This window comes from Rhinolophus sinicus, chromosome 14, assembly GCF_057876585.1.
Source record: "Rhinolophus sinicus isolate RSI-liver-muscle chromosome 14, RSI-T2T, whole genome shotgun sequence".
Lineage (NCBI taxonomy): Eukaryota > Metazoa > Chordata > Mammalia > Chiroptera > Rhinolophidae > Rhinolophus > Rhinolophus sinicus.
Window position 1 is genome coordinate 151,855,225 of NC_142514.1, and position 25,434 is coordinate 151,880,658.

At 37.7% G+C, this 25,434-nt stretch overlaps 1 protein-coding gene across 29 annotated transcripts in view; it reads right to left on the bottom strand.

Annotated features, from left to right (window-relative positions):
* SOX6 (SRY-box transcription factor 6) overlaps positions 1-25,434 on the bottom strand; it is a 600,111-nt gene that overhangs the window by 91,075 nt on the left and 483,602 nt on the right. For 21 of the 29 annotated variants that reach the window (XM_074336057.2, XM_088791655.1, XM_074336055.2 and 18 more), the window contains 2 exons: positions 24,318-24,397; positions 22,717-22,839 (listed from right to left, as the gene is read on the bottom strand). In XM_074336057.2, coding sequence (XP_074192158.1) covers positions 22,717-22,839; positions 24,318-24,397 — 203 coding nt within the window. The remainder of the gene's footprint in view (positions 1-22,716; positions 22,840-24,317; positions 24,398-25,434) is intronic. The other 8 variants (XM_074336066.2, XM_074336065.2, XM_074336067.2 and 5 more) reach the window with 1 other exon arrangement.

A 25,434-nucleotide genomic window follows, 5' to 3' on the forward strand; every position in this document is an offset into this window, starting at 1 on the left:
GTCAAATTTGTGTCAAATAATAATAGGTAGTATCACAGTGTATCTAATATTTACCATAATGTGAAATACACACATACACACACGAACGCTCTGTGATAAAATCCTGTAGTAATATCTCCAACGGAGAGTGCCATAGGAAAAATGGTACGAGGCCTTTTCTTCTCATAATCACATGATTTTCACACAACCACCTAACTAGTCATCCAGTCATCCAAACATCACCCGCATTTATTCATGTGTTTATTTAACAAACATATTGAGCACTGACGCAGGTATTGTGCTAGGTATTTTACATTTATTATTCTATTTCATCTTCAAAGTAATTATATAAGATAGGACTTATTATCCATTTTAGAGTCAGTCTCACTTTTAAGCCCATATGTTTTCTGCTGCTTTATTTTAAAATCAAATTATTTTTAATCAGCTAGCCAGTGAATCACAATGAAACCCATTTCCTGTCCCTAGCCACAAGACAAGGATCATTGTACAAAGAGAAGAGAGATTCTGATGTTGCTGCTGTTCTCAGCTCTCAAACAGCAAACTGTATTTCCAGATGTCTTACAGCTACTTTTTCTAAAATGGCACATTCCACAATGCTCACACTGAGGCCACCAGCCACCTTGAAGGCGCAAGAGGCACAATTTTGATCCAAACAACTCCCTTCTCCAACCAATCTTTAAGCCATAATAGAAGACATGGGAAATACCCTAGTGACACATTTTAATAGACTGATCAAGTATAAAGAACTATGCAGAGTTTGGGTAGAAATAGGAGAACCTGATAAAATGGAAACTAACAGGGGCTTTAAACTGGCACCAGTATGCTCCAGCATATAGAAACCAACTGTAAAAAAGCAGGCACAACTTCACAACCTGGATTCTCTTTGGAGCAAATTCTCCTGGTTTGTCATTTCAATTAGAAAGAGCATTTTAAAGTGGCCTGTCAGAATCTGGGCGAGAGAGAAAGAAAAAAAAATTCTCCCTCCAATGCAACTTGCCTATTGGTGAATAATGAGGAAAGCACAGAGAAGGGAAAATGTTATTCTATAAAAACAGATTCATAGACACTACTGAAAGATTTCAATTCTTACCTTTATATTCACCCCATTTGCTATGGTTCCACACAATGTCTGGGAACCCCAGGCCTCGCCCAGGTTAACTCAGATTCTATTTTTGTGTACCTGATTCCACTCAGGGTGACAACAGATGTCAGAGGAAACAAGCAGGGTAGGGTAGAGGGACATCCTTAAGGAAATGTCATTATTTACTGGATTGGGGCTGCCTAATACGAGGCCCCAAGCCTTGCTCAGTTCTCCAGGGATCTCTTGGGCTTTGTTACCTTCTCAAAACAATGCAGAGGGTCTCCTTTGCCTACTAAGCAAGGCACGCTATGGGCTGGACAAGTTTGGCTGGAAGGCTGTGAGAAGGTGTAATTAAGCAGCCTGATTTAATGCTTGTTCAGCATGGGGAAGAAAGTGTGTCAGTAACAAGTCATTACAGACTGAAGGAGGGCTGGGGGAGAGAGCTTAAAAATAATTTGAAAGAGATCACAAATACTTTTACTTCTCATAAACCTCCAAAGTCAACAAAATGATCCAGGAAATATAGCTGTGGTTTTATGGAAGGAAAGAACTGGAGTCCTTGTTTTCAGCATAGAAGGTACTTGTTTAGCTATACCTTTAATATTTGACACCACAGAAAATTGGCTGTAGATAGGTGGGAGAAAGAACAAGGCAAGAACTACCACTCCCTCTTCGCACATACTGGGTTAATTTCCAAGTCAATCTTCTTGCCCCTCCTGCATATTTTTCTATTGCCATACTTTTTCTCCATTCCTAGTAACCCCTCTTATTTGTCATAATTCTACTCATCTTTTGAGCCTCAACTGAAAAATCACTTTCTCCTTAAAGCCTTATCTGACCACTGTCTTCTGTTCCTACCATATCACATCCTCTATCCCCGTGTACTTTATGAAATTTCTTTTTTTTTTCTCCATGCCATTCTCTACCACCAAATTCCAAGCTCCTTAAGGGGGAGGACTGAGTCTTATTTGGTTTTATGTCCCGAGCACCTAACATACAATGCCTGACATTTACTAGATGCTGTTAACTGACCATCACAACCCCTTCTTTTTTGTTCTTGTTTCTACCTTCTTGGAATTGCTATCATTTCTGTCTACCCCCTTTCTTAATATACCTTTCCTCACATCCTCTCCGAAAGGAACCCCAGAGATGGAGTTCATCTTTCTGTGTTTTCGTCTTCTTGAATCCATAAGCACTTGGATTCACCATGTAATACACTGATTTTCTTGTAAAGAAACACCAAATAACACAATGTCAGAATAAGACAGAACTGTAAATATTATCTAATCCAATCCCTTTGCTTTACAGGTGAAGAAAACTCAAGTCTAGAGGAAAACAAAACAAAACTGTGATTTGCTTAAGAAAATCAACTGGTGAGCAGTTGGCAGAAGGAAACCGAGAACCCAGGCTTCCTAGTTTCCCCATCCGGGGTTCACAGGGCCTCATTTATCCTAGTGTTCTGCTCTCTTAGGGAACGGACTGCAAACAGAATTTGTACATTCTATCAGAACTTTTGGTTTGTAGGTACTACATAAAAGGGATGTTTTTCCACCATTCCCCTGAGATTTAAAAGAGAATTTCATCCGATATGTACTTGAAATTACTGGGCACCTGAGAATGATTTATGTTTTAGAATTTTATTGCAATAACTACTTTAAAATGTACAAATTTTAAAATGCAACCATAGTAATTAGGTTAAGGTAATTATAACCATGTTGACGTGTTTTCAGATTTTTAAAATTTAAGTTTATGCAAATACACATGAAGGGTCAAAAACTCTGTCTCAGGTGAGAGCAGACCTATTGTACCTCCTTTGAGACTTCTGCCGTTTGCATTTCCACAACAACCAAAGGAAAAATGGGACAAGCATTGACTATAAGCCACTGGAGAGCCATGACCTGTTTAATTCATTTCATTATCCCCTGCAGCCAGCTCAAGAATGTCAAGTAAAGAAAAATGAATTAAAAAAAGAGTTTTCCTGGCTAGAGATCCTCTTGCCTACTTCCCCAAGCACAGAGTAGCTTGTTCCTCTGACATAAGTCCTGATAATGGGGGAGTGGCGGTGGGGGAGTACGTTGGGAGTGGAGTAGACAAGAAGCTGTAAAAAACAAAAACAAAAAACAAAAAAAAGGAGAGAGGCTCAGGTCAAAGGTCCTACCCTTATACAAAGAGAATTAAAACAACAACCACAACAACAAAAATAAAAAATGGAATCCATCAGGTAACAGAGCACCCAGCCGTTTGCTACAAAAAACCCCAGAATTTATTCATTCTTGGTTGCACCAGTTACACTGGAATGCATTCGGAAGAGCTTTTCCTTATGAAACACAGGTGCACAGTACAGATCACTAAGAATAAACAAAGTAACCCCCAATAGTTATTACAAGAAAACTCAATTTCTCTCTGCTTCTTCCAAGAATCTTTTCTTTCAGGGTGCTAAATAAAATATGTAAATATATAATGCTTTATTTACAGAAATAAAAGTTCAGTCATTGAAACAATTAGCAATTTGGTTCTTGAAGCAAGATATTCAAAGAGGGGATAATGAGGGCAGTTATATTGGGGAATGAATCTGACTGTTTTCCTTCTGTTTCCAAGAGCTGGGCAGGCAAAGGTGAAGAGATCCAGCTCTCTGACTGTGCTCCGAGCTGGGCTCCTTGCATTGGTAATGCTCCTTTTAATCTCTAGTCACAAAGCCGTTGCTCATCAGGGAAACCTTACACAAGTGCATCTTGATTCATGAGATATAAAAACTCATCAATTGAGTCCAGAAATTGGATTTGAAATCTAAGCATGATTTCTCATAAACTAAGCTATGGGGAAGTTTTCAATGTGCATATGTCTTTGAGCATATGTGCTTAATTCAATTAATTACTTTCATCACATAAATATGTCAGGTTCCCAATATTTAAAAGTACTATTTCTTTGTAATCAAAAGGTAAATTTTGATTCAAGCTCACTGACTAATTATTTATTGAGTAGCCACTCCTGGCCAGTTACTATCTGGAAAAACACAAGTGAGCCGAGCCGTGACTTTGGGGAAAGAGAGTGGGGAGGAGAAAACAAATAAATAAGCACAGAGACCTATAATTCTGGTGGTGATCCATGCTATGAAATATAAAGTGACCAGGTATGTGCATTTGGGGGAAGGATGTTTTTAAATATAGAGGAAATCAGGAAAAACTAAAAGGAGGAGACATCTGAATAGAGATTTGGAAGTCATGAGAAAGTAAACCATGTCTTTGTCTGGGGACAGCGTCCCAGGCAGAGGCAAAGATCACTTGTGTTTGGAGTGTCTGAGGAACAGCACGGGGGCAGTGTGGTTGGAGCAGAGTGAGCTGGGCAAAGGTCAGATGTCAAAAGGATGGCACCATGGCCAGATCATGTAGACGGTATGTACAATCTAACGGATGTTGAATTGCATTCTGAAATGCTGGGTTTCTAGAAAACACCATTATAACAACATGGCAGACCTGGAAATCCCTCAGCAATACCCACAGGAAAATCTGGAGATATGCCAGGGCTTCTTTGCCTTGGCCCACGATGCCTGCCAAGAAACCAGATGCGATTGCTTGAAAAATATTCTATAACTGCCCAGCTTCTATGCCCTTCAATTTCCACCCATGATAATGCCTCCCAAAGAACACAGAATGAAGAAAAATATGGGTAAATATGCAATAAAAAAAGTTCACTAATTTAAAAAAAAAATAAAAAATAAAAAATAAAATATATATATATATATATATATATATATATATATATGAATATATATATTTGGGGAAACAAAATTGTATGAAAGTATAATATTTTATAAATGCAATTTTTTTCACTTTAATCCATAGAACAAATGTTGCTGGTTGGAAATAAACATGTTTACTACATGGAAATGATTTTACTGTTTTTAAACTGAACTTGGTTTTTAATTTCTCAGGAGACTTTGAAAGACTGAACACAAGAATCATGCAAATAAACAAAATTCATACCTATGATGAAATGTACAGATTTATTAAACAGAAATTTCATGTTAATAATGTTAATCTGAAATGTGCATTTGTAGTAAATATTGAAAGAGATAAGGATGTATTTTGAATGAACATTTAAGTGATCAAGTAAAACGAGCAAGAAATAATGCCAAATATCTCTTCTTACTTTCCACTTCTATTTGTTTCTGTATTTTTTTTAATTAAAAAAAAAAATGTTTTACCCTATTTCAGAGCCACCTCCACTAACTGTTATTTTTTAAACGGCAAATTATCAGTATTGCCAACTGAAGAACTTCAGCATATTTTGCAGTACGTAAATACACCATCTGTATCCTACAGAATACCCATGGCTTCCTCCTTAATTAGCAGAAAGGAATGATATCTTATACATAGCAGCCATAGTAAAAAATTATTCGAATAATGTGCAATAAGCATACAACGTACTGAACTGTTACTACTAAGATTCTGAAACATATCTCAATAATCCACCTTGAAAAATCCTTACAGCAGATGAAGCAGGTAATGGTCAACAGAAAGGGCTGAAGAAGGAAGCTGGAGAACTAAGGTTTACATGATGCTCTGAGAGGCAGAATAGCACAGTGATCAAGAGTGCACACTCCTTAGTCCGAACCACAGTTTACAAACTATGTAATCTCAGGCAAGTGATTTAATCTCTCTGGGCCTAAAATGTCCACGTCTTTAAAATGGGAAAAATAATAGTACCTACTCCAAAAGACTGTTGTACAAAGTAAATTCATTCATGCACATAGCATTCCAAGAGGAGGACACACCATAGAGACTCAATACTTGCAGGCTCTTATTAGTATATTCTCTTTCAGAGACGTCACTCCAAAGTGATCTTATTCAGAAAAACATTTGGCATTTCTATTCAGTTTAGCAAAAACGAGGGATACAAAGATGAAGGTGAGCTCACAGCAAGGACAGGAAGGAGAGAGGGAGAGAGACAATTCAATGAGCAGTATAATGGAAGCATTTACAATCACTAGTGAAACAGTATCATTGGGCACAATTAGGTGTTTTTTCCAGCTTTATTAAGGTGTACAATGTGATTATTTGATATATGAATATATTGGGAAAATGACTGTCACAATAAGGTTTCTTAACACACCCGTCACAATTATTTTGACTGAGGACAGTTAGGTAGGCTCTGCTTATTAGTGAAGCCCTGGAAAGATACCCTATGTTAACTAAAACTTTTTGAATAATCCTATCACATTATTTAATAAAAAAAAAAAAAAAAAAAAAAAAAACCAAAAAACAAAAACAAAAACAAAAAAAACCTTGCAGAATGGACACTAATGCCCTGCAGTATGTTAACGTGGTTAAGCGAATAAGAGTTTCTGCTCTGCTTTTAGTAATGTCTCCCTCTCCCAGACCATTCCTTTGGGCTAGCGCCCAAAAGCTGTGTCCCAAGGAAGTAAAATGTTCACACTAAGAACCAATGTGGCTTTGAGAAAGCCTTTAGATTTATAAAATGTGACACTTCTCTGGAGAAAGGGAAATCAGCCTTGGCCATTCATTTAGGGAACAAGAACTTTGTTTTGTTTTTGTTCTCATTGTGTATTGTTGAACAGAGAAAAACCTTGAAGCATTCAAAGTCCTAATTTAGGGGGGGGTATGTTTTGGAATCTCAATTATCTTCTCGAAGCCTACTGCAACACTCCCAGAAAACTCACAGTACGTGATGTAAAAATCACAGCTTCAGTGTCTAAGAGGCGTAATTCCAAGTGGACCATGGAATATTTATGTCTCGATGCAGCTCTTTGAAGGAATAATCTTATGTTTTTGTGCCTGTCGTGGGTCAGAGGTTCAAATCAGCACTTCTTTCTGTCACTCCTTATATGTTTTACTATAATTTACAGCGCAGCAAGAGGACTCATAAAACAAAAGTGTCTATTTTATTTCAGCAACTAATTCTAGTTAATCAAAGATTTCCAGCCAAACAACCCAGCATGAAACTCTGCATGGAAAATATGAGGAGAACAAAGCATTTTGTCACACAACACATCTCATGATGTAAACACATATGTCTCTTCAAGGAAATTTTATCGTTTCCACATTATCAGCGTACAAAAGGAGCATTCTTGTCGCAGACCTGGAGCGACTGTGGAGTCATCGTCATTGGAAACAAGAGACTGATTAGGTTCCCACACAGATATGAACAGACTTTCCTTTTTTTAGTGCAAGAGCTGCTTTTACTCCTTTTTAAAACAGACTGGTAATTGTCATCCTAAAAACACTGAATTGTACTGGGGCAACATTTGTTTCTGCTCTTTTTCTCCCCATCGTTTTAGAATCAGCCAATAACATGACTATCCCTTCTGGTGGGTCCTCTTCGGGAAAGTCTGAGTTAATCCACAGCTGTGTGAATGTGAAAAAGGGACACAGCAGGCAAAGTCTGTTGGGTCTCTTGTCTGCTAATAAAGTGCACAGTCTGCAGGACAGATGTTAAGAGGATCTGTTAAATAAGTCAGTGGCAGAGCTCCTGACCTCTGCCAAGGAACATTTTATTATTCCAGAAAGGGGCATAATTGCACGGCATTAACAATTAGAAGAACCATCGCTTTTTCTTTATCGATTTTTACTCCTTGCTTCATCATGTGCTTGAAAAATAGTATCAAGTCCTATTCACTGAGAAGCTAAATATGATTGGTTTTAGTACAAATTGCAGATTACAAGATTTCCCCAAATCCTGGGGAAATGGCTGAACATTGGCTTTGCTTCAATCTTAAACGGTTTTGTTTATTCTGTGTGTATCATGACACTATTTGTACAGTTTCACTTGCTACAGGGTACCACTGCAGTAAAGGGACTAAGAATCGTACCAAACATAGTTCCCTAACTATTAAATGCAGTGCAATGGGAAATGTAAACTAGAGATCAAATTAATAGAGGAATATCACATCATAAAGTTGTTCACTATACCTTAGACCACTTTACCCTTTACGGTGTGAATAAAATCATGTCTACCACATGCTCTGCGAATTCCCAAGTGGGGCGTAACAGGCACTTTGTGATCTGACCCCTTGCTTACCTTTCCAAGCTCACCTACCATTGCTCTTGTACACTCAGCTTGTGTCACACTGTCATTTTCTGAACATGCCACACTGTCTAGTGCTTCTACACCTACAGGCCAGCTGTGTTCTTTGTCTGGAGTGCGTTTTCCCTCCTCAGTATCTCTGCCACTCTGCATCCTTTCCCATAAACCTGGGGAATGTCCACTCACCTTTCGAGATTTGACTTTAACATCAGCTCATCCGTGATTCCCAATACTTCCTTCCCAAGACAGAGCCTAACACTTCCTCCTCCCATAGAATTTTTATTCTGTGAACCCACCTTGTTTAACCGTTACCACATGGCTTACTAGACTGTGGGTCTTTTGAGGACAGAGTCAAGTTCTACTGACCTTAGCATGCCCAAATAGAAGAGAGGCCTTACTGCACAGTAGGCACTTAATAAATAACCATTTGTGAAGTTTATGTGTGAGTTAACTAATTAAATAATTAATCCCTTTTTCATATAGTAAGTAATCATATAAATGAATATAAGTTTATATTCTGGCCTTTTCACTACTGCCAGTACTGCTACACAATCTTATATTTTATACGCCTTATTTTGCTTTTTTAGAGGGTAATCCTCATTAGGTTGGTACACTCAACTGCAAAAACTATATCTCTACAAAAACTCACAGGTGTAAGCAAGAGACATGCTGTCCTCTTAGCCATCTGTTTTAATTCAGGTCAATTCATCCAAAATTTATTTGTGAGATGCAATCAAATTCATTGTTGCCTCACAATTCTGTGCATCCTAACAAGCTGTGTGGCTGAGATCAAGTTAATCCATCTCTCTGGGCCTCAGTCTCTTCAACTGTAAAATCAAAAGATTCACATAATACTCAACATTGGGTGAAGCATTTTTCACAAGCATTTTCTTGTTTATTCCTTACCACTGCCCTGTGGGGACAAGTATGATTCCTAATCCCATTCAATAGAATCTGGGTATATGAAGATTAATTTGCCAAAGCTCATGGAACCAGTGGAAGGTCAGGCTTTGACATTCTAGGCCTCTGAAGGTCTTTCTAGCTCTGAAAGTCAATGAAATCTTACAATCTCACTGTCTATTTGGGAAGTCTTTTCCTTCAATATGGTGGCATAGTTTCTTGATTCATTGAAAGTCCAATTTAAGATACCTTAATTGCTGCCTGGCCATCATTTCTTGCTAAAGAGTACTGCACTGAGCATCATGCTTTAGGAACTCAGGATTAGTCATCAGGCATACGTATTAGGACAGAAAGATTTCAAAGAGCCTATACACAATCAGCATCGTCAATCAATAAATGAGTACGAAGACTGACAATTAAGTTCGTGAACTTGTTGCAATGCTGTTGCTCACCTTTTTTGATATCAGAGGGATTATTCATTATGAGTTTGTACCAACTGGACAAATAATTAACCAAGTTTACTATTTGGAAGTGCTGAAAAGGCTGCGTGAAAAAGTTAGACAACCTGAACTTTTCGCCAATAATTCATGGCTCTTGCATCACGACAACGCACCAGCTCCCATGGCACTGTCTGTGAGGGAGCTTTCAGCCAGTAAACAAATAACTGTGTTGGAACTCCCTCCCTCCTCACCTGATCTGGCCCCAAATGGCTTCTTTCTTTACCCAAAGATAAAGGAAATATTGAAAGGAAGACACTCTGATGACATTCAGGACATCAAAGGTAATACGACAACAGCTCTGATGGTCATTTCAAAAAAAGAGTTCGAAAATTGCTTTGAAGGGTGGACTAGGCGCTGGCATCAGTGCATAGCTTCCCAAGGGGAGTACTTTGAAAGTGACCATAGTGATATTCAGCAATAAAGTATGTAGCACTTTTCTAGGATGAGTTTGCAAACTTAATTGTCTGACCTCGCATGTTTATATACATATATAACAAATGATCAGCCCTATGCTATCTGTTATCACTTTGAAGTATTACTCATTTAATTGATTTCCTCCCTAGACTATTATAAAAAAGCAGGAACTTGCTTAGCTTGCTTCCTTAATAAGAGTACCTATAGTACATAGCACATGCTTCAAAAATACTTGTTCAATTAATGAATGATTAAGACAGACATACATGTAAAGGTGTGGAGAGAAATGATGTTTATTGAATATCGACCATGTAGGAGACACTGTGCTAGGAACTATAATTGGCTTATGTTATTTCATTTAATAGTCACAATATGAGAGGTGTCATTACCCCCATTTCACAGATGAGGAGACTGAGGTTCAGAGGAAATTAGCTCAAGTTCACATAGTTCTTTTAACTGAAGAGTTCTGGTGGAACCAAGAAGCACTGCTTTCTTGAAACCTCCAAGCCATTCACTACTGTATAGACAGAAAACATGTCAGAGAGCAAGGTAGCTGACAGGTAAAAAGGTAGGCATGTGGTTCCAATACACAGTGACCAATCATCCATCACCTGATGATACACAGTCATTTTCCTGGTTCATAGTAAGTTATATCTGTATTTGGTGACAGTGATTCACAATCAGGAAATGCAACAGAGAGGGGTCTAAAATCAGGAATGGGATGGTTGGATATAAATGAATTGTGCATGGCTATTTGGTTCTGCCACTCAGAAATGCCTCTTTATTAAACTATTCATAAATGGATAGAGAAGCACCATCCAGGCCTACTATCTCAATAAGGCTTCTCGCTCTCGCTTGCACTCTCAGTTGTGCTATGTCTAAGCTAATGATTGAACTGTGCATTATTCAGGGACTGCCCCGTGGGCCCTGGAGCAAACACTTCCTGGGACCTGAGGAAGATATTCTGAGCAGGTGAACAGCAGCACTGCAGAGGGTGTGTCTTTTTCTATGTGGCCTAAGAAGCTCCTCAACTCTGGAGGGCAATCCAGTGTAGGGAGGACTCGGGGTCACACGCTCCCCTCCCTTTAGTGTCAGGGGGTGCTTCTCCTTCTCCTTTATTTTTAGTTTATTTGCTTTTTTTGTTTTAAGCACACCGAGTGATAATCCACTGAGACTGTAATGCTAAACCACTTTTCCTACAGAGTTTTTAAACTGGGCCTCTGAGAAGGAGTTTGATACAATTCAATGACTGAAGTAATACCTTTGTCCATTTGAGCATTAAATGAGCCGTTGAAATGCAGCTTAGTTAGAGGAAATTTCAGATAGTAGTACTTGCTTATTTTTTTTTTAATATTATTTTTTTTAATTTCTCTCCCAGCTGAGTAGAGAGCAGAACTTGAAAACTGCAGCTCCGTCACTTTCGATAGCCTCTCAGGTCAGCCTCTCACCAGTGTTAATTAAATATAACCCCCTTAGAATCTGAGAGGTTAAGTGAGAGCATCACAGCATTATTCTGCAATATATTACTGTGAACACAAATGGCCATAATCTGTTTATAAGAAGACTTCTTTCAGCAGAGGTCACACTAATGAAAAATTATAAGAGGCAAAGGAACATAATGTGACAACTGTTCATGGCAAAATACATTTTAAACTACCCATTTCCACATCTATTGTCCTTAAATAACACATATCATAAAGGAAACTCATGTTAACAGATGGTTTCAGCTCTGGGCAGCAAATGCAGGCCAGTTTTCTGTGTGATAAAGTGAAACTGTAAAAGCCAGTGCATAATTCAGTCAATTTCTTGATTGACTGAAAAGTCTTCTTCCTTTTCCTCAAGTTAGAGAATTTTCAACCAGCAGTTACAAGCATTAGTGTATTTTCTCTTTTTTCGCAAATGCTGTCTCTTCTGTAGCACAACTTGACCAAATTCTAAAACTGGAAAATTGCTGAAATAATGGTTCTGTACCAGCCATTTTAAATTAGAAAAGTCTCTTTAAGCAACTGGGTTTATGGCTCTAAAAAGTTCCATACACTGTCCAGAGCTATCTGTAAATTAAATCATTTAAAATAAAGCTCTTTAATCCTCTACAATTAGTCTTGTTTCTCTGAACATGACTTTACTGTAAATGCTCCTTCCTGACTCTCCTATTGTCCCAAGATTCCTGAGAAGAAAGCAGCCAGGCGATAATTCAACATTATTGCTGCTTCAGTGCACTAACCGCTTAAAGAGCAGCAAAGAGTCGGCTCTCTGCCCCCACAGCTCCCGCAGTCTCCTGGCCTGAGGCAGGCGTCTTGACCCAGCAATGTCCAGATGTCAAGAGGAATCCCCAGCGCCTGATGCGGCAGGCGCCCCAGTCCGGTATGCTCACACATCTGCTTCATCTGCTGGCCTGCAACCTGCTGAATGCGCTTGGAGGGCAAGGCAGGCTAGGGATGGGTAAGGACGCACTCCCCAGCCACTCCAGGACACTCATCAAAACTGAAATTGTAAAACAGCCCCAGAAACTCTCAAAAGAATAGCGCTCTGGCATTCGGCAAAAACCTTCTAAGCATTTTCCTCACAAGAACGCCACAGGATAAGATAAGACAGATGCCACGATAGCGCTTCTCAGCCTTGTTAAATTCTATTAGGCTTAAAGTGTCTTCTGGATAGTTAACTAGAAATCTGGCAAGTACATGAACTCTTTGGGATCCTGAGAATGTCCTGTTGACTTTGAAATGTTTCCCTCTTATGATTTAATTAAGTTACTTTTACTTGCATATTATAATAAGAGAAGACTAAGTTATGCAAGAAAGCTTCTAAATGGTTGTGCTTCCTATATACCAGTTAGCAGAGTTTAAAGCAAAGAATCTGGTCAGGAACTGAATTTTAAAATACACTTAAACCATCTATTATAGTCCTATTTTGTTTAATAGATGAGCAATCTGGTCCAAGCCACTTATCCTATCTGAGCCTCACTTTCTTCTAAAATATGGGGATAAAATTAAAGCACATTTATTATAAAGCCTAAATATAAATTGCTTATTAAACTGTGAAAACTATACAATATGTATTATATGTGTGTATACGTATATATACTATGTGTGTGTATATATACATATATGTATATAATATTCACACTATTCTTATATGTTTGGTTTTCTTTTTAGAAAGTAATTCAGGCTTCTTTTGTAATAGCCAATTCACACAGCAAATACAAATTCTCTGCCAAGAATGATCCCATTTATCTATCCTACAGGATCTCAACAAACAACGTCCTGTAAACAAATCAATGAACAGCTCCCAGGTCCTCACAAAATTTCATATTTATTTCAGTCTGAAAGATAGACTTACATACCATAACAGTGAGACATAACATTCCGTTGCTGAAAGCCAGAGTATATGGTATGCGAACTATAACTGAAAAGATGAGCCTGAGGAGAACGGTGACTGTTCTAGCCAGAAGAGACTGACTGGCTAGAATAAAAGTCTTAGTTTTGAAGACCAAAATGAAGTAAAGAACCAAAGGTAAACAATCAACTAGTTCTCAATTTTTAAAAAATCTGCCCACCCAGGTTCAGGCGGATAGGTAGGTAGGTGGGATATTTGGGATATTTCTAAGATGAGTAAAATTTGTAATATCATCTCTTTGTGATATATTTATTGCCCTACTTTCTCTTCCCCTTGCTAGAAAGAAAACTCCATGAGGGCAAGGAGATTGTTTGATTCACTGTTATTTCCTCAGTACCTAAAACAGATTTTCTCCACTTCAGCACTACTGATATTGCAAACTGGATAATTCTTCATTGTGGGGGTTGTCCTATACATTGTAGGGTATTCAGCAGCATCCCTGGTCTCTACCCAATAGATGCCGGTAGTATCTCCACCCCCATCTGATATCATAACAATCAAAAATATTTCCCGACATTGTCAACTGAACCCTAGGGGGCAACATTGCCTCCAATTGAGGACCACTGGTCTAGAATAGCACCTGGCACGAAATAGGCACTATGAATCTCTGTTGAATAATTGAATGATTAAATTTGTGATGTTTGGATTTTCATACAAACTTTTTCAAATTTCCTGAGCATGATCATTTATAAGCTCCCTTAAAATAAACAGATTTTGATACAACTCTAACGTACGTGTTAGGTCATTGTAACAATCATATTCAAAGCTAACAAATGTAACTTTGAGTAACAAGATTTTAAAGAGAGAGGATGTAATACTTCCTTCTGTCTTTAATTTAAAGGAATAAGTGAATTAGACTAAAAATTTCATAAATCCCCAAAATAGATTATCTAGGTTTAAAACAACTCTATTTCAAACTGGCTTCAAATGAGCACCGTATGCTTGCTCTTTGCATGGTTTGAGATAGTCAATACATACATATATACTTTAAACAAAATTTTTGTACAGCTCTATGATCTATTTGTTTTGGTTTTAGTTCATACTGCTCAAGGTCAATAGCATTAGAGAAATCACTGATAAGGGACCAAAAATCATGGTCCAGGTGGATATACGTATCATGACATTAAAGGTTAGTTATAGGTATTTTAGCTGGTGCTATAAGAGAAACACATAGCCAGGAACGAACTCAATGAAGTTTACTGGAAATTAAACATTTTTGTTTAAGTCTTTCCTTCACCAAATGACCAACAGGGTGGAGGCCTTGGGAAATTTACTTGGCTCTACTTTGTCTCCACGTTGCAGTCTATTAACAGGAAATGCAAATACTTAGCTAATCACACATTAAATGATTTAAAAATATCAAGGAACTGGTGTTTATAAAACTAAGTAAAAAGAATGTTAATTAATTCCTCTCAATTTGACTCAGGATGACTCTACCGATGTCATCAATTATAAGGGAGGAATGAAGGAAGGGAAATACAACGATTTTTTTTTTTTTTTATCCCCACAGCAACTAGTAGCATACTGGTGTATGTTTAGTGCTTGTTTATTTATATTTAATGGAGAAAAGAATGAATCATTAGTGCCATTTAGGTTTGCAAGATATGTGAGAAAATCTAGTTATTTTCCTAATCCTAAATATCTAGAACAGTCAAAATAAAGCAAGATGGTTTCAAATCAGTACAGAGAGCTTAAATCATTACAATTTTTTTCTGAATTTACAATTTAGATGGATTTGCACAAACATGCCTACCTGTAACTTATGAATTTTTCTATGAATAAAACAGTAATGAAGAATTGGCAGAGTAGTAATGATTATTTGCTAGCTCTACTGGTCAGAAGTTTTATTCCTCCACTGGGTCATGTCTATAAAGGCAATCCATCCAACTGTAGCTCCTCAATTCCTTTTAATTATATTAATAATATCACTAAAAATATTTTGGGTTTGGAAAAATATTGTTAGTGCCCATATGACACAAAGTGATCTACAGATCCAATATAATTCTTACCAAAATTCCAATGGCACTTGTTACAGAAATAGGAAAAACAGCCCTAAAATTCATATTCAACCACAAAGACCCTGAATAGTCAAAGCAATCTTGAAGAACAAGAACAAAGCTAGAAGCATCACATTTCCTAATTTCAAAATATATTACAAAGCTATAGTAATAAAAACAGCATGACACTGACATCAAACAGGCATACAAACCAATGAAACAGAACACAGAGCCCACGAATAAACCCACACATACGCAGTCAAATGATCTTTGACAAAGGTAACAAGACTACTCAATGGGAAAGGACAGTCTCTTCAATAAATGGTGCTGAGAAAACTCAATATCTAGATGCAAAATAATGAGATTGGACCTTTAGCTTAAACGACACATGAAAATTAACTTGAAATGGACCTTAAACTTTTGAGAATTGAAATCAAGATCTCAAAGAGATATCGTTACTCCCATATTCACTGCAGTCTTATTCACAATAACCAAGACACGAAAACAACCTAAATGTCCATTGATGGATGAATTGATAAAGAAAATGTAGTATATACATGGAATCTTATTCAACCTTAAAGAAAGGAAGAAAATCCTGCCATTTACAACAACATGGATGAGCTTTATGCTAAGTGAGACAAGCCAGACACACAAGGATAAATACGACGTGATTGACCCTTACATGAGGGATTTAAAATAGTCAAACTCATAGAGGCAGAGAGCAGAATGGTGCTTGCCAGGGATTGGAGGAGGGAACATGGGAAGTATTAGACAAAGGGCACAAAGCTTCAGTTATGCAAAATGAATAAGTCCTAAAGATCAAGTGTATAGCATAGAGCCTATGGTTAATAGTAGTATAGTATACTTAAAAACTTACTAAGAGCATAGAAATTATGTTAAATGCTCTTATCACACAACATAATAGTGGTAGCAGGAAGGAACTTTGGAGGTGATGACTATGTTTATGACACAGACTCTGGGATGGTTTCATTGATGTATTCTCATCGCCAAACCCATTCGGTTGGATATATTAAATATGTGCAGCTTTCTGTATGTCAGTCATACCTCAATAAAGTGGTTAAAAATGTCACGTCAAACTATTTCATCATATCATTTTCTGATTGTAATTTACTAAATGTTGCATAGTCTGACTTATTCTATGGTTGGAAATTGGAGTGAAGCATTTTCTGAAACACTAGAACATTTTCTAAGCTTTCTAAGCTTCCAATCTATCCTTCATCCCATCATTTCTTTGATTTCCAAGGTAGCTTAGTATAACATATAGGCATACAGATATATGATACATGGTACCAACCAAACAATACCTCAAAATTGCAGTTTGGTAAAAACGGGAATCAAAGTACCTGTCATTATTTTAGAAAACATTGTATCTTAGGTACAGTCTATTTAAATACAAGTACTCACACACCGGGAACTTCCTGGTGAAAGGATTAATTAGTGAGGCTGGAGCTAAATGAATATTGGTGGAACTCTTATATTAGGGAAGATAGAGGACTGCACTGATTTTGTAATTCCAAGGTCCTGGGTTCCGACTAAACCATCTCTGTGGGTATACCCAATTATCCCATTAACCAAATAACTTAAATACAGTGATTAACAGGGATTATTGGGAAGAGCTGCACTCTCTCAAGTTTTAGGTATTACTTTAAAACCAATTGAAAATTCAATTTCTAAAAGAAAATCCAGTTTACCCAATATTTCAATTTGTGGGTAGGTATAAAATCACTGTTTCACTGATTATAATGACAAGTCAGATTTCCAAACACTAGGAAAAGTCTTCATGTTTTGTATCCTTCACTGATCTGCCTATATTTCTTTAACCTCCATCAGGATTGACTTGGTACCTGCCATTTTTCTTAAGAAGCCTACCTAGAAATGAAAAGTTGTTGACACGAAATAAGGACTCCTAAAGAGAGAGCCCTTAACTGTACCTATCCAAATAAAAAGTTTTCAAAGTTCCCCAAATATGAAATTCATTAATTCATTCATTTTACTAAATACTATACCAGGCAATATTAGGGATTCAACAGTAAACAAAAGAGACAAAAGTCCCTGAATTCAGTGACTTAGGTTCTAGTAAATTAGAATTATCTATCAGAAGCCCTTTAGACGGCAAAGCTAGTAGAATTGATTGCTTATGGGGGGGGGGGGGGTGTTGGAAAGTGTTTTCCTATTCTGATGATGATTTTTTTTGTGGATTCTAACACATGCCTCCTAATCCCACTTGCTATTCCCAAAAACCCTGAAAATAAATATTACCCATTTTTCACAATGAACACATTGTAAAAAGGGGGGAATTTGAGACCAGTACAGGACCACATAGCAAGTAGTTGTGGAAACTTTAATACAAGATACTGATTTCAAAGTGGAGCTCACTCCTTTAGTCCCCAGCTCATCTAATCCCAGCTGTAATGGTCCTCACAAGTTCCGTCACACTCTTAAAGCAAAAGGAAGTGAGGAAAGGCTGATTAAGAGAAAAGCAAGCACTTCCCCTCAAAGCGTAACCCCACTGTTGGCATCCTGAAAACAAGCTTTGAATCAGTGCATCCCTTTTTCTCCATTGGGTAGCCAGTAATAGGTCACTCTAATCAACTCTTTATTCAGCTCTCTATTAGAAATCACAACCTCTTGAGCCCACCCAGCAAAGCTAACTCACCCTCCCATTCCTTCATAGCACTGAGGCATGTTTACGGCAGCGAACAAGAAGCCAGGCTCTGAGCCAGAGAAGAGCATCTACATATAATACCATAAAGATTTAGGCTGGAACTGAAATAGAAATAGAGCATTCTCAATATTGATGGGCACTTCTTCACTTTCCATTTGTAGCATGAAAATTGACAATATCATTTAAATAAAATATGTGTTTGCATTCACTTTTGCAAAAACTTCAATTGTTCTCCTCCATCTTTGCAAACTTGGCAAGACTTTAATAGTTTCATTTAAGAATAACTTATGGTTGATAGGTTTTCCTAGTGTTTTAAGGCTCCAATTATACTCCTTTCCTCAAATCTCCCCTAAACTACACATAATGCCCACCAAATAAAAGTGTAAATGCATTTATTGATTTAAAATTTTTTTTTTTCATATTTAATTTCTTTCATTTAGACTGCTACCCATACTATCATTATAAAAACTTGTATGTTAAAATATATTCCAACTAAAGCCTGGTAGACTTTGAATGCTCGATAAAAATCATTCTCTGAGGCTAATGAAGACAGAAACTCTGCCTGTAACAATATTAAGTTTGTTTTCTCCAGTGATTCAGAGAAGTGAGCAATCTGTCAGTAATACATTGAGTGAAATTACTTGTCCTGTAGGAATAACTGCTGACAGTCACTTTATCTCAGGGCTGACCCAAACATCTCCCTGCTGACAAACAAATTACTATGTCTAACTTTGAAAAGGTAACTAGCTCGTTTTTAATTTTGATTGGTCTTTCAGAATCCCTGATACATACACCCTCAGACCCATCCTTCATTGTATTAGAAAGAGAAGCAACAAAAAGTCGGTTTTTTTTTTTTTGTGGGGGGGGCAGGTTTGAATTAATGAGTAAGAAAAAAAAAGTAAAGAAAGAAAAGCCTTATCATTTGGAGCTATCTTAGAAAAAGAATTGTTATTGCTTCTCTCCAAGACTGTTATGCAGATAAAACTGGTAAGTATGTCTACCCAACATTAAGACTGGCAGTGCCGCCAGTGACTGACTGGGTGAGTGAACACATTACCGAGATGGTATTGTAGGAATTAATTTTCTTCAATAAAGTGATTTTTAAGGCTCATATATTTCACAATCTAAACATATGTCACTGTTTCATAAACAAAATAAATGGATTAAAATAATACATTACCAATATGCTGACATGTGGAGATATTTTAATTAGAAATTCTTAAGCTGTGTGATATTTAACTGCTGTATTTGCTAAGGAGAAGCATGCATCATTTAATAAGAAGGCATGAGACAGGTGTATCACTTTGCATGACATGGTACCAGATTGTGTTTAATATAAGCTACAACGATGAGGCAACATTGCTCCCAATTAAAACAAAACAAAACAAAACAAAATCACTTTAAGGCTCTATCATATTGTAAGTCACCACGTAAAATGAATCAATACACTGAACCTACTTTTTCCTTTAAAAAAAAAACTCACTTAGCGCTTAGTTTCTAAGACAACATTTCTTCAGATACAATCTAACATCTTAGCTATTTAAAGGCCATATTTACATGACTGCCTCATTATACCGGTCCCCCTTCCTTAACATTCTTTTTGACTTACTTGAAGGATCAATGCTAACATAGCTGAGGAAAGCAAATGGCAACTGGGCCTGAAATTTATAAGGGTAGAGAATTGGAATAAGTAGCAATATAATATATTGTTTACTGTAGCAAGTGCCCTCTCCTCTCTAAAGGTCAAAAGCACTGTAACCTCAGAGTTGCAGTTTCTGATTGTTCCCAGCGTTAAATACATCATCAAAATTAATGGTTCAAGCCCCTCAACCATCAGATATATGAGTATTCATGACTCCATCTGCTGAACTGTTTAACTAAACATAGCATTCTTTGGCCTGCTCTCTTCTAATATTGTGCCCCTGAGGCAGAGAAAAACACAGCTTAGGTTAGCACAGAACACAAAAAACAAGCAAACAAACAAACAAACAAACAAACAAACACTTTCCTGTATCTTCCATATTTAAACAAGAAGAAAGAACTGGAATACACACATGCCAAACAGGTCTTTCCATTTAAAATATCTTTTCTCTACTTGATAACCAGATTTCAGGCTTCCAAGGTATAACTATAAAGGCTGTCAATATTTACCCAGGCTTATTAACGCTAGAAGTGACCATCTTTGAAGGACAAATGAACTGTAATGTCAGACAGGACCCGTTCTGAGCAATGCAGCAGCGTTTGTTGGGGGGAGGTGGGGTGGTAGGGTGGTGGTGGTTCCGTGTTTCCCGGAAAATAAGCCCTAGCATGATTTTTCAGGAGGACATCCCCTGAACATAAGCCCTAATGTGTCTTTTGGAGCAAAACTTAATATAAGACCCGGTCTTATTTTTGGGGAAACACGGTATGCATGTGCTGTGGACTTTTTTCCTAAGAATCTCTGTTTAGAAGTAAAACCAGTTAACATCATTGTAATGCTTCCTTAGTATCAACAGTGTATCATGATCATGATTATGGGCAGACCTGTGACACTGTGGCTTGTCAAAGTCAGGGAGAAAACCGTAGCTAGAAAAAAAAAGCAGACTTTCAAATCAATAAAGCAAGATATCATTAAATTTTGCTCCTCTTGCTCAAGATTTAAAATGTTAATGTCTGTAACAGCTTAGATATGAGTGTCTACTGTGCTGTTCATAAACATCCCAACAAACATGTTATACCAGGAAAGTTTTCAAACAAGGCCAATCTTTCCTAACCAGGGTACCATAAACGCAAACAGAACAAAGGTTTCCTGACATGCAGCAAAACGTTGCAAAAAATGGGAGCAAGAGAACACAGCAAGAATAAACAAAAACCCAAGAAACTCTCCAACCAGCCCAAACTTAAACTGCAAAGCTGTGAGGGCTCCTGCCTTAATGGGTTCTCTGTTTAGTGTTAATAAAAGTGACAGACATCTGGCATTACGTGTGGTTCTGGATCAGCACTGCTATAGCACTACCCAGACTGGACAGTCACAGATGACATCATGGTTTCGAGAAACCCAACAGAAGCCAGATTTGATAGCATCAAGGGCCAGTGAGTCTGTGGGGGAAAAAGTCAACCTAAGTGAAAAATTAGTATATATAAAAAAAAAAGATTGGGTAGAAAACTGGCTAAGGGGGAGGTTGATGGGATAGAACTCAACACCTCAAGAGAAAATGCAAGTCGAAGAGGTGAGGCAGACGTGCATTCGTGCCAAAGCCACCTGCTTTCACATTCTTTCAGGCACTTAAAAGTCAAACAAACTATCTGTCCTGAGCAGGTAAGCTTGCTAACTGTCATCATACACAAAGGCTTGCTCCTAAGGTCCAGCTGGCTTTCTGTTTAGCAATCAATCCTAGGCAGAGTATATTTTCAGAATGTCCAGAAATATGGCACCTTTTCTATACCCAAAAGAAAGCCTTAGAAAAGAAGTCCCTTCTGGCTGTATAGCAGACAGCAAATACTCTGACAGTGTATGTCTGGTCATGTCTGCGGGGGGAACCCCCCGTCTACCTCTCATTATCAAAGGGAAAGAGCAAGGTGGGCAAGAAGCTCTGGAGCTCTTCCTGAGGCTACTTCCAAGGGGCCTTTGATCTTGTTCTCTTCTTTCCTAAGAGTGAGCTTTGTCATCGTCCAAAAATGCAGATTCCAAAGCAGCAGAGAAGATGTCAAAGGGGCACTTCATTGAGCACGTAGTATTTGATATGCATACGCTGGCAGAGCCAATAGGAGCTGAATATACAACTTTGTTAAATGTAACTATTTCTTTTTTTTTTTTTTAATTGAGTTGCCTATCCTAGGTTAGACTATACAATTTAGTATTATATGTAACTCAGGCAGTTAAAGTGTTTTCCGTTTTTTTGTGAGTCAACAGAGAGCTGGCAACTCTCCAGTATCTGATAGTCCCAGAGAAGGATGCCCAGGACATAGGAGAGGAACTAAGCATGACACTGGGGAGAGAAGGACTGGATCCCTGCAGAAGAAAAGGGCTTGGTTTTCAGAAGAGTTATATAAGCCACCTTCTTCTAAGGAGTAAGAATACCCCACAAAAACAACAAAGAGCTTTACTGAAGTTAAATATGAAAGGAACATTATACATGTTCATGGAGCAAAAAGCAACTTTAGGCCCAGACACCCATCTCTACTTCAGCTGGAGAAAACTAAATTAGGAAACCTGAATTAGGTAGAATTAGACATCCTGGGTAAGCACTCTGACTCTGTGAATATTTCGTAGCCTCAGTTAAACAACTTGACTTCTCTAAACCTCCGCTGATTTGTCTGTACAGGCAGAATTCTATTCCATCAACTTTAAGTTTGGTCAAATGAGATTTTTAAAACAGTTTTAAGCTGCCGTGTTTTTTTTTTTAAAAAAACACAATACAGCACTATACATAAGAAAGTAAAAGAGTAAGGGAAATAAAGATGGGTTTGAAGACACTCATCATGTAAAGAATTTGGCTAAATGGATAGCAATAGCCTAATTCAGGGGCATTGGTTTGAGGTTTACCTTTTTTCCTGAAAGAAAAGGAGCAAAAAGGAGCCTCCTTAGGAATGAGAAAAAGGGAAAGATTATGTTGCAGTGTTTAGATTGTTTGCCACTTAAAAAAAAAAAAAAAAGCCTAGCATATGACTGAACAATCCAGTCCCCCACCCAATGAAGCACCAATGGAAGTATCATACCTCAATCTGTTTGTGGTTGTAAGAGTGGCCACCACCATGTTCAAAGGTGTCCAAACTCCTGCCAAAACGGTCACTTAGGCCCTTTAGCCTTGGGTTAATTTGTGGGTGGGAGACATGACCCTTCTGTTTAGTAGCACAGTCAGAAAAAAAAAAAAAAAAAAAAAGACAAAACATACTGTCAGAACTCATGAAACAGAACACATATTTCTAAATCCAGGGCATTGACCACACCAAAGACTAGAAAGTAGAAGATTTAGGACCCAGACACTCTTTCATAGGAACTTGGTTACAAGATCAAACAATGGTACTGGTTCTTTTGCTTCTGACCCCAAGGACTCAGGCTCTAGTGTAGCTATCGGAAAAGGAGAAACAGATTAGGTTTCCTACGAGTGAGGTTTCTTTTTATATTTTACCAACTTCAGTAAGTTCCAGTGTTAGTAGTGGGGAAGGGGAAGGTTTGGAAGAGAGGTAGGGTTGCTGCTTCTGTTAAGCAAAATTTTTATTAATAGTTCTGCTGGACAGTCCATAACGGGTAACATCTTTTGGATGAGGCTTAGGATAAACAATTCTTAAAGTACTGCAAAAATTCTTACTTGCAGACCCAACTGAAAATGCTCAAAAAATGTGTTTCAGTGTAAAATATTTGCACATTTGTTTATGTTCCAGTTGTGTAGGGAATAGCAAAGAAGACATAAAAGTGCCCAGCCAGATGCTATTCCCTAGATTATTTAAGAAAACTCAAAAATAATCACAGTAAATGATGAGAATAAAATATTATCTTTAAGCTTCCCACTGTATTGAAATTCAAGTGATCATTTATTTCCTAAACGTTCAAATTCTGAAGGTTTAACCATTATTTCAATGATATTATCTCTTTGTTAAAATACTTATATTTAAAGTCAATTTCCCATTAAAATAGCAGTGCTAGAGGGGTGTAAAGATCACCTAGTCCTACTGTAAACCCTTCATTTTACTGTGAAGAAGGTAAGGTGCAAACGGTTTTTAATTCAACTTCCTAAACACACTTTCCCCAAGTTTGGCTTTGAAGTCGAGACCACTGATCCAGCATTTGGTCAGACACCATGTCCAGACTTCCGCCTGGCGTGAGGCAAAGGACGAGGATGAGGCTACACATACTCAGGTGCGATGCGTTTACATGTTAGTAAACAGCTAAGTACTTTGGTAATAACAGTCCCCTGTCTTTTGAGCTGGAAGAAGGAAAATATCCAGCATTGTTTTCTGTTTTGATTCTTACATGTAAAAGCTAATCTGGTCATAAATGAAGTCATGGATGGAAAACTGATAAGGAAAAAGTTAACATATCCAATAACAACTAGCCATAAAAATATCGTAAACCCATCAACTCACCTGACAGAGAATGTATAGTATAGTACTAAGTCATCGTGTCATTTTTCCTTTAACAATATTGAAACTGGCAGCTTTCTCTTCTGTTTGCAGTATGGGAAGTACAGAAGGTGTTAATCCTTCTAGGCTATGCTTAAAAAATTATTTAACATTCAGGCCATTATTTAGCATACAGCTGGTTCTCAGTTTTCTAAAGTACTGGCTCGTATCCCACATATTTTCCTTCTGGCACTTACCTGGAGCTGCAAAGGGCTGAGTCCAGAAGCAGCCGCAGCTGCCATTGTCGATGGAATGAACTGTACGGGGTAGTTATCACCTGTCGGAAAGAACAATGCATACAGGTTTAGACAATGCATGGGGAATCGCAGCAGACAAGTACAAACATGGTTCTTGGATTGCCTGAGCTTTACAACATCGCTCTAAGCCCCAACATCTGCAGAAACAAAAGGCTGAGTTGGGCACAGACTTGCAGGACTGCCTTGGAACTTTTTGTTAACAGATAGCTGGTAGGCAAACTGGCAAAACATGAATGTGATGTTAAAAAAATTAAATGTGCAATTCAAGCATGTTCACTCCATTACAAATCTTGTAATACATCATTTTTTTAAGAGTAAAAAAAATATCTTAAAGCCAGGCTGACACTCAGGTCATGGAGAAAGCATTAAGGCTTTTCTATTAGAACAACAAAACGTTTGGCTTGGTAGACAAGGCAGAGCGTTAGAGTCCAAAAAAGATGATGAGCTATTGACTGTCCATAATTCTAAACTTTACTTTATAAAAAAAAGAAAGAAAAAAGAAAGCAAAAAATAGAGAAAAAAATTTTAAAAATGCAATCTCTTCAATTTGATAGGGGTGAGAGGGAAGCTAATCTTATCTGCTGACATTCTGTGGAATGCCTCATATCCCAAAGGAGAGTGGAAACCTTATTTTTCTGGATGAACTTCTGGTGGGTCCTCGTACAGAACCACGTACGTTAGGCACTTATCACTTATTCCTTGATCATACTCTGACTAAATAACCACACATTTTACATGGAATATTTGCATTCAAAGCCTGGTAGAGACTGAGCACGGTTCAGCAGAGATCGGTGCTACATCTTAATACGTTTCTGACTCCACACCTTGGGGTCTGAAGTACCGTCTGTGACCTAGGACCACGGGCTATGTGTGGCAACCTGAAGAGCCGAGAGACTGTGGTGAGGAATGTATTGTGGTAGCGGTAACTGAAATCCAAATTAATACATGTGTATAAATTACACAATATCAGCGATTTAATGGCTTCATCCACTTATTTAAAGGCAGTGTTATGTACTATCTCTAGGCTATATTTTAATAGGCTGTTCCTCCACACAGT